General features: G+C 37.2%; 1 protein-coding gene and 1 long non-coding RNA gene across 3 annotated transcripts in view; both read left to right on the top strand.

Moving 5' to 3' along the window:
- The first annotated feature begins 4,156 nt into the window (after positions 1–4,156).
- The window catches only part of LOC121869522, a 65,894-nt gene continuing 53,041 nt past the window's right edge, over positions 4,157–17,009 (top strand). Inside the window, exons 1-5 of one of the 2 annotated variants that reach the window (XM_042370880.1) lie at positions 4,157–4,266; positions 4,437–4,555; positions 5,109–5,305; positions 10,756–10,954; positions 12,006–12,155. In XM_042370880.1, the coding sequence (XP_042226814.1) occupies positions 4,263–4,266; positions 4,437–4,555; positions 5,109–5,305; positions 10,756–10,954; positions 12,006–12,155 (669 nt within the window). In that variant the 5' untranslated portion in view covers positions 4,157–4,262. The remainder of the gene's footprint in view (positions 4,267–4,436; positions 4,556–5,108; positions 5,306–10,755; positions 10,955–12,005; positions 12,156–17,009) is intronic. The other variant, XM_042370881.1, reaches the window with a different exon arrangement.
- On the top strand, positions 12,186–14,772 carry LOC121869523. The gene is made up of 2 exons (XR_006089553.1): positions 12,186–12,813; positions 14,296–14,772. It is a non-coding gene; the product is annotated as an uncharacterized LOC121869523 (long non-coding RNA).

Genomic DNA, 17,009 nt, shown 5'->3' with positions numbered 1-17,009 from the left:
ATATTTACTATTATATAATCTAGTCACCTTACCCTGTGCTGTTAAGGTTTTAACTGTTATTATTCGTTCAAGCCCATCTTATTTCTTCATTTAGTATTGTAACAAGCATTCTTTGTTCTCTAACGACCATCTGCATCGTTAACGACCCGCTTGGTTGCTGAGGCGGAAAAGGCCATATATATATAGTAGTCCACCAACTGACGGAAGGTAGTTCAGTCCTCTTGTCATACAGTTCACATCCTTTAGTGACACTCTTCACCTGTTACTTATACTTAATTTATTTGTGTTGTTCCTGTCGCCACCAATGTGGTATATCTATGTGAGTACCTATTTATGTCTCTATTTATGTCCATCAGTATTTGCTTAGTTACATTTAAGTAATTCAGTGTTGTTTCAAGTTAGTTAATTTCAGTGTTAGTTTTTATATGTTTATGCAGTGTTAACGTAATCCAATGCTTTATTTTTATTCTTTTGATGTTTCGATGTTTAGTATCATTTGTGTCTTAAAAGTTTCAGTGGCGAATCAATTTGTTGTGACAGCCTACGAAGCTCTTTATTGTGTTAATATTTAATTAATTAAATTCTTAAAAGTTTACTTTATATATTTTTATTCCCTTTTAATTAACTTCACTTTTTTTGTTTGGTTACGCCTAGAACCTGGATATTTAAGTAAATTAAGAGACGGCGTAACAATGTTTACATAAGTTTATGAGGATCCATATATATTTCATTAGCCCAATAAAGCAAGCCATGGGTTCGAATCCTGGCGGGTTGAAGTGTTGAATGTATTTAGAAGTCCGAGTGCTTTATTGGGCTAATGAAATATATATGGATCCTCGTGTTTTGAAGCCGGATTTGATAAAACGTTACGTTGACCACCTACGTGAAACGGGTAGTCCCAATTAGAGGTTCACGGCGCCATAAGTTCGTTGAACAGGCTTTGTGTGAAATATAACAGAATCTAGGACTGCTTTTAGTATCTGGTGGTCCAGGGGTAGCGGTCCCCGGTCACAATCATGGGCTCGTGGGCCGTCGGTTCGAATCCTGGCGGGTTGAGGTGTTGATTGTATATATATATATATATATATATATAAAATAAATTATTAAATATTAAAGTGATAACCGTGGTAACATTATGAGATGTTCTTGTTACCACCATGCTATTGTACTATTCCAGATGATACTAAATGTTCATAATACTTCCTTGAGATAAATGTATAGTATATATCAGGTGCCTAAAAGAGAGCTCAGGTTCTCAACTGGCTCAGCCATGTTAATATTGTTATCATTGTCCACTCTGTATCTGTGTTTTCTGGCTAAATAAACTGCTTCAATTCAATTCAATTCAATGTATTACTGCTGGGTCCCCAGACGCTTAGTATTAAAACCTCTTCTGGAGGCTTGCTGCCTTCGCCGTTTTGGGGTGACGTGAAGTGTGAGCTTGGCTCTGACATGTCGATGATCAGTGTCACAGTGGCCTGAGCTACGCATCTGATCTTTGTGCTCATATTTTCCGAAATTATTTTCACTTGCTGAGTGTTCTGTTTGGCTCAAATCCTAGAGCTCTCAAGGCATGGGCGATGTCCCGTCATGCTCCTACGACTTTCTTGCCTTCACTGAGGTCATCCTGCCATTCATTACCTAGAAAAGATCAAAGTGACAGTCACGATTATTTTGAGTAAAATAAGGCTATAGGGCGAGAAGGAAATCCTTGTCGGATCTCAGCCGTCGGCTGTCACCGTAAGCAAATCAGTATCGTTTGGATGTGTTGGGTGTGACTTTGTAGTCACAATTATATATTTTCTGCTGTATTTTAAATCCCCTAACTTGTTTGTTTTAATGATCGAAGGAATAAAAATATGTAAAACTGATAATTATCAAAACAGTAACATAAAACACTTTCAGAAGGCTGGCTACAAGTCCAATTTTGCCAGTCCGAACACAGACACTGTCGCAGGGATACCAACACCAGCCTAAGCAGCGACCTACATAGCTACATAGGATCCATCAGCTGGGAGTTTAGGGTCCTTGATTTGGCGTCTAATGATAACAAAAACATTTTATGTATCTCTTTAAGGTTGAAATGAGTAGCCCAGGTTTTTATTTCTTTGGGGAGGATGAAGTAGGCCACCGGCACAGGTCACTGACCCACGTCGATGCCTGCAGGGGGGTGGGGGCGAAAATTTAATAATAATTCATAGTAAATAAAATTTATAATAAAAAATACAAAATTGAAAATAATATAATACAACAATAATGATAATTCAACACTGAAATAATAATAATAATAATAATAATAATAATAATAAAAATAATAATAATAATAATAATAATAATAATAATAATAATAATAATAATAATAATAATAATAATAATAATAATAATAAAGAAATATAAAAATGAAAAAAAATAGATCAATAGTGAGAAACAATATATGTATGCTGTGTTGTCAATAGTACGAGCAGTGCCGGATTTAGACCTGTGGAGGCCCATGGGCAGCCTCTTTGTGGAGGCCCCCCTCATTATAACTACCCAAGAGGTGGGTGGCGAGTGAAGCGAGCCTAAACATCTGGGAGTTCCGGGGGGCGCTGTAAGCCCACCGGGAAAATGTTGAAATTTGAACACTTCTTTGGAGAATTTTGAAGTCATATGCAGTTATATGGAGGAAATTAGAACATTGAGAAATTTTTGATTAACTGTATTTTTATTGATAGTGTACAAATTCCCAACACACACACACACACACAAAAGTGTGTGTGTGCGTGTTGGGAATTTGTACACATGAATTTTAAGGAATGAAAATAAAAATAATCCAAATGAATAAACAAATAAATATAATATTGTAATATGTGAGGCCCCAGATTGTGGAGGCCCCTGGGCAGCTGCCCACTTTGCCCACTCCTGAATCCGGCCCTGAGTACGAGAAACAATTGAGACCCTGCAATTGTGTGTAAATGAGGCAGCAAGTGAGATCAGCAACCTGGGACTTTGGTTACTATTTTTGTGATGCCATATGGCAGCAGGTTCTACCATGAGACAACACGGAATAAAAATACAGTATATCTTTCATATATCAAGGAGTTGATATGAAGAAAAAACACTAACGACAAAAATAGAATACAAATATTAATGATAGACAGAATTAAGACAAGATAGTAAGAGTAAACTAAAACTTAACCTTTTTGTTAGCTAAACTCGAGCTTTGCTTTCCACAACACTGAGCGAGTTGATAGCTGCTGAGGTTGCCAGACGTATGAACGTTTAACATTGGTGAATGGTAACATTGATCCTAGCATGATTATGATGATAATTCCTATTCTTGATGCACAAATGGTTGACAGATTTGAAGCTCCTGTGATGGAAGTTGTAGGTCCCTTGTAATATTAACTTTTAGCAATCCATTGGATTATGATAATGTTTAAATATATATATATATATATATATATATATATATATATATATATATATATATATATATATATATATATTATATATATATATATATGCTTTAAACATTATCTATTAACAAGAAAACACGAAGTTCCCAAACGATATTCCTAGGACTTGATCTCACTCTCCTCAACTGTATATATTAGCCTTGTCATTATTACTCCTTAGTCTGTACTCACCCCTGAAGATGTGAATTACACGAAAGCGCTTGTTTCCTTGTGATTATCAGCATATACTTGGATCACGCGCACCCACAGTGATTTACTTGCATATATATATATATATATATATATATATATATATATATATATATATATATATATATATATATATATATATATATATATATATATATATATATATATATATATACAGTATATACATACACAGAAGCAATACCTCACTGGTCGGGAATCGAACCCTGGACATACAGTAGATCAATCTGCGTGTGAACGATCTTGTCGTTGCGCGGTGGTAGCGACGCTTGAGAGGTCCAAAGTTCGATTCCCGACTAGTGAGGAAATATTTTTTTTTACCTATATTATAACCCATTTAAGCAACAAGGCTATGTAAATGGTTTAGCTACACATACATGAGGGTAGAACTTTATGCATTGTTTATATTCATGACCAGACCTTGCATGCACCTTAGATTCTTGAACTTATTATGTAGATTTACGTATGACAACTTCGTTTAAGGATTCTGGCAACGTTAAATTCTCAGGCATCATGGATGTGCATGCGCAGTAACCGCTTCGTCCGCATCAGTGCCAGTGTTCAATTACGTACAGTAATCGTGTCTTTCTCCTTCTCATGGGTAAGTGCGTCATGAGGCACATAGGGAAAAGAAGCAAACACTTTATAAGTATATACACATGTGTTATGGGAGGTGGTGGATCGTGTGCATATCAGTTTATTTGTAAATAAATTTGCATACAAACAAATTGAGATTATGTTTACAAAGTGAGAGTTGACTCTTTCCCGCAGCAGGTTTGTGCAGGATTCTAGCCAGTAGCAGCTGTGCCCGTATGTCGCCAGCTGTACAGAAGCTTGCTGATGACTACTTCAACTGGCGATTGGCCAACAAGCCTGAGTTTGCTTCCTTTGTGAGTAATGTTTATCTCTGGCAGCTGTGAGAGCCTCCTTTTGTTTTAATTGTTGACTACTTTACGGGTATATTTTAATTTCGGTCATCCGGTGAATCTTAGGGAGGTCCAGGCCCCCGGTTAGGTTAAATATAGGTTACGTTAGAATGGTTTGATTAGGTTAGATTACATTAAGTTAGGTGAGGTTGGTTTGGTTAGGTGAGGTTGGTTTGGTTAGGTTAGGTTGAATATTTAAATACTGGGATGGCCGAAATTATAAATTTACCACTTTATTCTCTGGTGCATGGGTACTGAACAGATATTATAACGGTACCACAAGTTGTATTGCAAGCAACAAACACTTGTTGTGTCAGTAACTTAATCGTCAGGTGATGTGTTTCATGAATACCTAGACACCTTATTTATTTAGATAGTTTTATGCACAAATATGGCAAATGTAATATCAGAGAAGCGTCAAAGGTGGGAATAAAAAGTGTTTGGAGTAGATTTATGGACAGATATAATTGACCCTTCCTTAACTGGACGGTAGTGTGAGTCTTGCTTCATGGTGCAGGTTGGCATTCACGACTATGACGATCAGCTGGACGACATGTCTCTGGAGGCCTACCAAAGCCGCTACGACCAGTGTCAAGTGTTCTTCCATCAGGCAGAGGCTCTGGAGGCCATCGTCACCGACCATGACGACCAGGTCAACATCCGAGCTCTCAAGAACGAGCTGATCACCTACATGGACGGCTTCCCCTACCAAGGGTCAGTTCTACTTTATTATTAGTTAACACACACATTCTGTGGCTCACTACAGCCAAACTTGGCACGCCTCAGGGAGGAGTGTTAAGTCCTATGCTCTTTAATATACTGATGCACAAGCTTATTGCTGACATTCCAGTTCAGCCAAACGGGGCTGTAATATACTATGCTGATGATATCTGCATTATGACAGAACTAAGCTCAGGCTCCAAGCCCTGCTGGATGTATTTGCTCGGAGGACTGTGGTCTCATAATATCTGTTGACAAGACGAGGGTCCTCAATCCTCGTCCTGCTCACCCTCTGCCTCTTGGCTTTAACATTAACAGCATGCCCTTGGAACTATGTAGCTCCTATAAATATCTTGGAATTTGTGTTATACTTGTACTGTACTAACACTAGACCATGGACCTCACTACCAAACACTGTGTTATACAAGTAGTGTACTAACACTGGACCATGGACCACTAGGGTGTGTCATACGGAGGCGAATTTTTTTTTTTTGAGTTTGAAAAATCGGCCCATGGTATTAATGATGTAGTTCTATGTGCAGAATCATGTGATATCTTCAGATTTGAAAAGTTTTCATTTTTTGCTAGGTAAATTTTAACTTGAAATCTTATGAAAATTCAGTATTCCCACCCTTTTACCAACACTAAATAGCTTATTTAAAGTAAAGTAAATGTATCAGGTTAATTTATTAGGATGAAAATGATCCAGAATAGTGAAACGAATGATCTTGACACATTTATTAAATTTAATATTCCTTTAGAAAACAAAATCATCAAATACAAAAACCGGTTTTACTACTACGACCCGGTGTTGCTGCACACCATAGAGAACATGTCTTTCTTGCTTCTGTTTCTACTCATCACCTCCCTGCTGACCACCTGAGCTCGGATGTAGCCTTCCTTCCTCTCCTGGCTGTACACGTGACTGCTGGCCTCGCTCACTTGCTGTACACAACGCTCTATACTCTGGGTGTGCGAGGGGCCAGGCAGGGACATGCATGGGGTTGTCCAGGAAAGCTCTGACTTGAACATTGGTGAGGCTGCAGGTAAGAGGGGGCCCACTGCCAGCCTGGATGTTATCCAGATCTATGAGATCAGTGAGGGTCTTGGCACCTAGATTGACTTCAGGAGTCTTCCTGACCCTGAAGGAATCGTCACCAACTGATTCTTCATGCCCAGATCCTCTCATAAGTCTCAAATCCAAGATCTTTTTGACTGCCACTCTTCTCTCCTCCTCATCCTTACTGCAGAGCATTGTCTGCAGAACTGCCTCGGGATGAGCATACCAGGAAGATCTCCTCACAGTCTGCTCCACAATCTGAACAACCTTCCTTGGCTGACTCCTCAGGAGCTCAAGCTGGAAGAGAACATGCCTCGGACCTTCGGAGAACGATGACTTGACCTTGGTGTTGAACCAATTTGGCAAGTAGACACTCACGATGAATTGGACAATAAGTCTCAGGTTGTAAAGCTGGTTCCCTTTCAGTTTATGATGAGGGACCCAAATTCTGCAGAACCTGAGAGCCGTTGTGAGCCACCTAGAATGTGAGACTGGACCTATCTGCAGGTAACCAAGTCTATCAGGCATGATCCCAGTTTTGATGGCACTGCAAATCATGTAACCATAGTACTGGTCAGTACTCAGGTCGTCAATGACAGTATGTGCAAGCTCAACGAGTGGAGGGCCAACTGTGATTTTTTCAAAGCTCGGATTTATTTCTAACTCAGTGGCAGAGTCCAGCATCTTGCCAAGAGGACCAGACCATCTGTTGTTTGAAAGAGTCTTACCATCCAGCTCCTGGATCAGATGTCTGAGTGGCAACTCGTTGGTGTGGAGGTCACAAACAATCCAGACCAGCTTCCTCCCAATCTCTTCCGCCTCTGATCCACTGTATGACCCCTTGCCACCCCTGTAGCCCACAGGTTGGTGCTGTCCCTCCAATGGCCTGCAGGGTCTGGTCTACGTTCCTCTCTCTCTGAGCCAGTCTACAATGTTATCTGCCACTATCTCAGCTGGTTTCTGATGTCATCTTTCTGGAGGAAATGCCAAATACTTCCTCCCTGGTTCACTGCAGCAGTGAGTAGTGTTCCTTCACCATGGCAGGGAACAACTTGTCAGAATCTCCAACTTTCATGAACACTTTAGTGTCATCCCTTCTCCCATCAAAGAACAAACAATTGATTCCATTTTCTCTTATCCCCTTATCAAACTCCTCTTCCAGGTTACTGACAAGTTTCTCCTGAGCTCTCCTTACTTTGTTATGATCTATCACCAGGTGAACATCATCAGGTGTTATCAAACCACCGTCAACCCAGGCAGCTGTTGCTATCTCTGCAGTTTCTCTGAGACCAGTGTGGCGTCGCATGCTGGCCAGAGCTATGCTCGGGATATCTTTCCTATTTCGAATCTTATGCCTGGAAGGTTTGGGATCATTATTTTCTGGGTTAGGGACAAAGTCACCATTATCCTGGTCAGCACTCGGATCAGCCATGGGGAAGTCATTAAACTCTGAATCAGCTTGACTCCAATCATCGGCCTTTTTTACCTCACCCTGGCCTTCTGCAAGTCTCTTTTCCCGGCAACTCCTTCTCCTCTTCTGTCTCTCTGTATGCAGCCTCCTGTCTCTGACTCGGAATATCTTGGCTAGAAATCATGAGAGCCCCTATACTGCCAGTCTCTGTGCATTGACAAACCAGTTCGATCACAGGAATCTTCAGTCACGCTTGCAAACACAGGAGATGGGCCCTCGCTGGACTTTACCTCGTCACGATCGCATCCAAACTCAGGACAGAGAACAATTAAGCACTTGTAAGTAATATGTCAAATAACTGGTCCAGTTGCTTGGCAAAGCTGTCCTTAACTGTAAGTTTTCCTCCCAAGAGAGATATCTCTGCCTTTTCCCAACTGGCTAGCAGTCTCTCACTAATCTCTTTCTGACTTGTTAAGTGACTGAGGCTTCGAACTGAGCGTTAGCCAGAGTGTACTGTGCCAAGACAGCTTTGGTCATATCACTGGCAATGTCTTTGTTTGTGTAAGTTTTTTGGTTCTTTTCACTGATTTGCCTGATTAAAACACCGTATCTCAAAGCATCTCTCAATGTAGGCAACTCCGACTTCAGGAGCTCTCTCCCAGACCCAAGATAGTGACTGAGATGGCTGGATTTTTGGTTCCTCGTCCTGAAACAAGCAGCCATCGCAAATATTATCAACTTATAAATGCATCAGAATCTGAAACAGAAAAAAATATTGTTAGTTGGGTTGTTAAAGAATGAAGTCAGAAAGCAATGTTCACTTTTAATTGTAATGCACTAATGCAGCTGTACGTTAGATTTTCGATAAATTTCACGCTAAAATTTACCTAGCAAAAGGTTGCAAAATATTGAAACTGAAATTATTTTCTGTTTATATACACTAAAATCTACCAAAGAAGTGATGGGCCATTAGTTTTAGCTGATCTTCCCTCCTATGACACACCCTAATGCGCATCATTCTAGGTTGCCCAAAATCAACCAGAATTGTAAACATGAGGAAAGAACTCGTACTGTCCTCCCTATCTGAGAGGATATCTCTACTTAATACCATGTTTTGTGTCAAAGTTTTGAAGAACAATAGTCCCCAAATTACAGCTCAAACTGAGTTGATGTTCTATCTAAGTAATCCCGACTATCTCGCTAACCTTCCACAAAAGACTCTCTTTGGGGTGTGGCTTCATAAAAGTGTAGCAGATTTCTTGAAACTGAATGTCCCAATCACCCCAGACGAACCTATTAATGCCATTCCTTCTTGGCTGGATATATCAGTTCCTATTAATTACACTCCTGTTGTTAGTAAGCAAATGTTAAACACCGATGTGATGAGATGTGTCACACTAGAAACTATTAACAGATACATAGAGAGTAATAAATCAAGTGAATGTTATGCTTTTACTGATGGTTCTGTGCAAACAAACACAGGTAGAACAGGCTGTGCCATTGTAATATATAAAGAAAAAGAGATGATAGTGTCAAACAAGCAAAAGCTGAACAACTGGGCCAGCACAACACAAACTGAACTAACTGGAATCTACTTAGCTACAGACTACCTTAAAGAAAATGGAGGTGGGGTGATATTCTGTGACTCTCAAAGTGCTTTGAAATCAATGAACAGCCCGTCAGGCTCTATGTCTAAAGTTGTATGTGATATTAAAAGGAATATGATAACTGCCAATGAGAACAACTTTCGTATCGAATTTGTGTGGATCCTGTCCCATGTTGGAATCAGGTATCATGACCGTGCTGATAGACTGGCCAATGAGGCATGTAAGAAAGAAAATGTTGACCGTGACCTTGGCCTGTCCAATGCTGTACTTAAAGACATTCAAGTCAGAATCATGAACTCTGATTTAGAAGAAGCGAGAAATGCAGAGAAACCTGGAAGTTGTAGCATTAGTAAATATGACAAATTTTGAGACAAGAGACACCGGTATGGCCAGCATAAGGACAGAACCATACAATGTGATCTAGTCGTGACCAAAATTAGGCTAGGATACAGACACATCTGGCAGGTTAGTAACGCTGTACCCATACCGGAACACTCAGCATGTAAACTTTGTGATAAACCTTTAAAGCATACACTTGAACACTATATTATTGAATGTGACACTGTCAAAGACTTCCGGTCACCTGACTTATTGTATCTTGAACTTTGTAATTACTACATTGAATCGGGGGTGCTTGAGGACATTCTTGCTGTTTATCCCAAATTTGCTAGCCCACACTGATTAGTCTTCAATTAGAATTTGACGTCCAATGTATTTGAACCACTGACCTATATATACTGCTAATGAATATGATGTATTTCTTTGTGTACGAACCTCTGTCCTCATGGCAGTGAACAGTGACATTACCCACATGAATCTGACCTATATATAGTGTCAATGAATATGATGCATTTCTTTGTGTACGAACCTCTGTCCTCATGGCAGTGAACAGTGACATTACCCACATGAATCTGACCTCGATATATATATATATATATATATATATATATATATATATATATATATATATATATATATATATATATATATATGTATATATATATATATATATATATATATATATATATATATATATATATATATATATATATATATATATATATATATATATATATTTCATTAGCCTGGCGGTTGAGGTGTTGATTATATATATATATATATATATATATATATATATATATATATATATATATATATATATATATATATAGCTGTTAATAAATATGATGTATTTCCTTGTGTATGAACCTCTGTCCTGCGTGGCAGTGAGAAGTTATACCACCCTCAGTGTCAAGACCTGACTGAATTACTCAGAATAGGCAAACTGTACTACAAGCTTTGTCAATAAATTTGTTAAACTAAAAACAGCCTAAACGTGTCAGCAAGATATATATTATTGTTGCAGCTTCCTGGTACCGCTGAGCTACATGGAAGGAGTCCACGTGGACCTTGAGTGCCTGATCTCATGGATGGTATTTAAGACAAGTGACGACTATGAGAAGCTTTTGTCTCGCTACGAGAAACTACCTGAACAGCTGAAGCAAATCCAGATGTTGATGGAGACGGGTGTGACCACAGGGAACGTCAATCACGCTATCTCAATGGTGAGTAGACGTCCTGTCTCTTTAGAACAGTACCCACTGTGTTGGGAGGATAAGTTAAGTAGTCAGTCCCTCCTTCAGTATTATCTCTTAACCCCTCCCTGTCTAGAGTAGTCTCCGGTGGTGGACTGATTAGACTTTTTTTTTCACGGAATATACTGTACACGTATACTGTATACGCTACTTTTTTAGGCGTAACTTAACTCTCCCTCAACCTAGTAAGGCAGTATTTTAGAATAGCTCTGCTTTGTTAATTATGGATTTTAATTGGGACTTTCACAGATGTGTTTATTTTAATGCAATATAATGCAAATCCCTTGATGAAGCAATGAAAAGTTTGGATGCAGCAGATGAAGTGGCAAATAGAACATTGTCTATCTCCTGAATTAAACCCTCACTGACGTCCGATTTTAACAGAATGGACCAAAATTTGGTCCGTTCATGCTAAGATTCAACAATTTCAGTGATGGTTTGTTCACATTTTTGGACCTCACGGAGACAGCGGCTAATTTGCTGCCCTTTCCTTACTCCAGTAGCTTTTGTCCTTTTAAATACAAATCAGTAATTTAATCCTTTTGATGACACCCAAATCTGATCTGAAAATATATCAACTAATCTTAGTGGTTTGATAAAACCCTTTTTGCAGTAAGAAGACAAACAGTAATAAATTTTAGAATCCTCTATAAATGAGCATAGTGAGAGTACGCATTACATTAATGACAAAGAATTTGATACATTATATAAATTTATGTATTTTCGCACTGACTGCAGTGGGAAATGTAAGGTTGTTTAAGGACTAACCAAGATTTATATTTACATTTATATAATCAATAAACATAACATTAAAGATTTTGAAAGTTGGTAAGTCAACTCCTCAAGAAACATACAAGATTAAAGAGACGTCCACCTTTGTAACAACTGATGTCTTACTGAGTATAGTCCCCAAGTCAACAAATATTTTACATGAGTTTAAACACATTAGTACTTAAGGTGTTGGTGTGGTCAAAAAGTTGTAGTTAAAACACATCAGAGACTAAGGTGTTGGTGTGGCCAGAAAAGTGTGGTGGAGGGCCTGGAAAGGTTCGTGGTGGATGTGGCGGAAGACTCGCCGCTGTGGATGCCCTTCACCACCTTCCCCGACAACTTTAATCGGGAACAGATTGCCGACTTCAAGGAGCGCGCTAATGCCATAATCCTTGACAAGGTGAGATGGAAAAGTTACTACTTTTTGTTGTTGCAATCCAAAATTATCATCGTTATTGATTGGTGTAATCTATCATCACTATTATAATAATAATTTTTATTACTATTATTAATATTATTACCTGGTATTATTATCGTTATTTTTATTATTTTTGCCCATTAGTATTACTGGTTAGTAGTGGGCGATTATGAAATTTATTTTTGCATTATTGTTGGTTCATACTGCTCATTTAGGTTTAATTTGTAATTTGTTATTTAATTCCCACATATATAGTGAAGCAAATAAATTAAGCGAGATAGTAGTGACTAGTAACGATGTTAGTAAGCAAACAGACAAGCTAAAGCCTAATAAGTGACCACGTCCCGATGAGATATTTGCCAGAGTATTAACGAAATGTAAGGGAGAGCTTAGTACTGTATGCCCTTAGGAAATTTGTTTAACATGTCATTAAAAACGTTCGTGTGTGACAAATCTATTAGCATTCTTTTCAGCTGTTATGGCTTCAGTGGACGGCGGGCACGATCATGATGTGGTATATACATCGACTTTAGGAAAGCCTTTGACAGAGTCCCAACGAAAGACGAATACGAAAAGTTGAGGCATTGAAGGAGTTATTCTAAAATGGATTAGGGCATGGTTACAGGACAGGAAACAACGAGTAAGCATTTACGGCACTTGATTCAATTAGGGTAACGTCACTCGTGGAGTTACCCCAAGGCTCAGTACTTGGACCATTACTATTTATTATATACATAAAGGATATAGATATAGGCATAGACAGCAACATAAGTAAATTTGCTGATGACACTAAAATGGGCGTTTAATTAAAGCTGACGAGGACTCCGCAAAACTACAGGAAGATCTAAAAAAAAATTTCGAATGGTCTGAAAATGGCAGATGAAATTTAATGTTGACAAATGTAAAGTACTTAGTCCAGGAGATGTAAACAGGGAAAACAGATATCAAATGAACAACGTTGTTATAGAGAAATGCGACTATGAGAAAGATTTAGGAGTACTGTAATGATAAGTTGGAATCTTAAACCACGTCAGCAATATGTATTTGCTCGAAACAAGGCTAACAAAGTACTTGGGCTCATACAAAGGAGTGTCAGTTACAAGACTAGCTAGGTTATCCTAAAACTATATCTTGCGCTTGTGAGACCTCACTTGGATTACACAGTTCAGTTCTGGTCACCGTACTACAGAATAGATATAGAATCCCTTGAAGAACTCAGAAGAGAATTACAAGACTAATCCCGGGCATTAGGAACCTTGATTAAAGAGACTGTAGAGCATCTTAATGTGCACTCCCTCGAGAGACGTAGAGTAAGGGGCGATATGATCGAGGTGTATGAATGGAAGCCAGGGCTAAATAAAGGTGATATAACGAAAGTACTCAAACTATACAACCAGGAGCGAACTCGTAACAATGGTTTTAAATTATATGTATTTATATTTAGGCGCGAGATAAGTAAACATTGGTTTGGAAATAGAGTAGTGGATTAGTGGAACAAGTTACCAAACATCATCAATAAATCGATTACGCTGGATAGCTTCAAACATAGGTACAAAGGTGTGATGGATATATGAGCCATAGGGGTTGGGTGTGAACGGGACTGCCCAGTATGATCCAATAGTCCCGCTGCAGTTACCTCTATTCTTATACTCTTGTGTTCTTATATTTACATCGTAGCAAAATGTTGATGCAACCTTATCTGCTTTATAAGATACTGTAGACCTCAACATAGAATACTGACAGCATCCCCGTTACCAAGTGGAAGAAATATTGAAGTAATTTGTATATATTAAACCTTCAATAGAATTTTTTTTCCAAGTTTACTTAACCATCACATTGTACTCTCACAAAGCATATATATATATATATATATATATATATATATATATATATATATATATATATATATATATATATATATATATATATATATATATATATATATATATATATATATATATATAAGGTGTCCGTAAAGTCCTGGTGAAGTTTAAAATATTAATAACTTAGTTCTATAAGAGATAAAAAAAAATCTGTAAAATGCATTGGAGAGATAATGTATTAGTTTTTTATGACCAAAGAAATTTATTTATTCTAATTTTTGTTCTTTCTGTTTTTCCAGATAATGTTCCCCAACATTATACGGAATGGCTTCAGTAGAAGATAAGATGAATTGTGTCCTTTGGTTAGTTGAGTTGAATTCTGTACCAGGAACATCTAGTTCCAGAGGAGCCCGTCTTAGTGATTTTCGTGGACTATTTAGAAAAGTTTTCTCTATAGACGCCACAGTCTCCTTGTTTGCTCCCGGTCTTCCAGTTCGTGGCTTGTAATTAACGGAACCTGTCTCTTTAAACTTCTTCATCCAACTCGTAATTGAATTTCTGTGTGGTTTTTCCTTCTTGTAAGGAGTCGTAAATTTTCTTCTAACCGCTGTTACAGACTTTAACTCAGCTAAGTAGAGGACATAATTTACCTTCTCTTCTATTGAATCTATTCAGTGTTGGGGCAGATTACCTGTAAAAACAGAAAGAAAAAAATTAGAATAAATAATTTTTTGGTCACTAAAAACTTGAATAAATTATCTCGCCAATGCATTTTACAGATTATTTTTTATCTCCTATAGAACCTAAGTTATAATATCTTAAACTTCACCTGGCAAGATATTGGAAGCATAATTTATTGTCTAATGGTAGACCCTGCTTTTTTTTTTTTACTGGGAGTAGCCCACCCGGGCACAGGTCAAACGACCCACAACGGGGCCTGGGGGGCGAAAAAATAAGAAAAAAAAGAAATTGAAAACAGAGAAGAAAAAGGTTATACTGTACTGTGTTAACCTACACCACGAAGATGCCGGAAAACCAGCTTTTTAAAGTGAGACAAATTGTATAAATATGGAAACACAGAAGAAGGCAGAGCATTCCACAGTTTGGCTGTGTAAAGAAAGAAGGATGTGCTATAACGAGTTATTCTCGTGTGACCGACATCCACAGAGAAACGGTGGTCACCGCGGGCAAGACGTGTGTTACAAGCCCACGGCCTTGCTGGCGGTACACAGGATGCCAAATCCACCTAACATTGCCTGTTAAAGTACCTGTAAAAGAGAGAGAGAGTGAAGCAACATTGCGGCGAAGAGAAAGGGAAGAGATATTGTTGACCAAGTCCCAGGTTGCTGATCTGACTCTCTGCCTCATTTACACACAACTGCAGGGTCTCAATGGTTTCTCTTTGACAACTCAACATACATATATCGTTTCTCACTATTGATCTTTTTTTCATTTTTGTATTTCTTTATGGTTCTTTATTAATATTATTATTATTATTATTATTATTATTATTATTATTATTATTATTATTATTATTATTATTATTATTATTATTATTATTATTATTATTATTATTATTATTATTATTTTCAGTGTTATTTTTATTGTTATTATTTATTTTTTATTTTTTATTATTTATTATAAATTCTATTTATTATGTACTAATTATTATTATTATTATAGTTGTTATTAAAATTTCGCCCCCAGGCCCCGACGTGGGTCATTTGACTTGTGCCCGGGTGGGCTCATCCCCATAAAAAAATAATATATATATATATATATATATATATATATATATATATATATATATATATATATATATATATATATATATATATATATATATATATAATAATAATAATAATAATAATAATAATAATAATAAAATATAGAACCGATTACGATTACCTTGCAAATTCATAATTATGATTACTTTTCCTTCCCAAAATAATGCAATCGATTATGATTACATTAGAAACTGTAATCACGATTCTTACGATTCCAAATTAGATAAACAGAAGAAAACAATACATAGTCATTCGTGAAAGATGTTTAATGTTGTATATTAGTGAATATTAAATACTTAAAAAATTATTGAATTCAATACGTCATAAACTAAATGCAAGAACATATAATACAAAGATAGTAACTACTTATTGACGATTTTATGCATACAAAATCATACCACATATTTTGAATTTCTTGCATTTTCTAGAATTTCTGCATGTCAGAATTAAAAGAAAATAATTTGATGCAGTAATAATTTTTTACATGTTTTACCGTAGGCTAAGAACATAAAAATGGAAGAAACTGCAGAGGGCCTATTGATCCATACAACAGCCCCGTTTACAGTCAACCCATATCACTAATAAATCTGTCCAACCTATATTTGAAGCTTCCCAGCGTGTTCAAGCTAATGATGATGTTTGATAACTTGTTCCACTCATCAAGCAGTGCAGTGTTTACCCATTTCTCACCTAAATCTAAATTTTTCTAATTTAAAACCATTGCTACGTGTTTTCTCCTGGTTAGATAGTTTAAGTACCTTTGTTTAACTCTGATCTCCATTTATACATCTCGAACATATCGCCCCTCACTCTCCGTCTCTCGAGGGAGTGCAAATTAAGATGCTTTAATCTGTTTCCATACTCGAAGTTCCTAATGCCTTTCATCCTCCTCTGAATGCTTTCTAGAAATTCAATATCCACTCTGTTTATGGTGACCAAAACGGAACCACATAATTCAAGTGAGGTCTCACATACACGAGATATAGTTTAACGATAATCTCGCTAGTCTTGTAAATAACATTCTTTGTATGAACCCAAGTACCTTGCTAGCCTAGTTTTGAACATACAGTCGAATTTCTCAATATAATTGTTGTTCGTCTAAAAGATGGTTTATTTATTTATTCCTGGGCTAAGTACTTTACATTTTCCACATTACTGCCATTTTTAAGACCCTGTAATTTTTTGGATTCCTCATCAGATTTAATTGCACGCCCTATTCTAGTGTA

This window comes from Homarus americanus, unplaced genomic scaffold (assembly GCF_018991925.1).
Source record: "Homarus americanus isolate GMGI-L3 unplaced genomic scaffold, GMGI_Hamer_2.0 scaffold23578, whole genome shotgun sequence".
In the NCBI taxonomy this organism is placed as follows: domain Eukaryota; kingdom Metazoa; phylum Arthropoda; class Malacostraca; order Decapoda; family Nephropidae; genus Homarus; species Homarus americanus.
The sequence above is the reverse complement of the archived record's forward strand: the minus strand, read 5'-3'. Positions and strand labels throughout refer to the sequence as shown.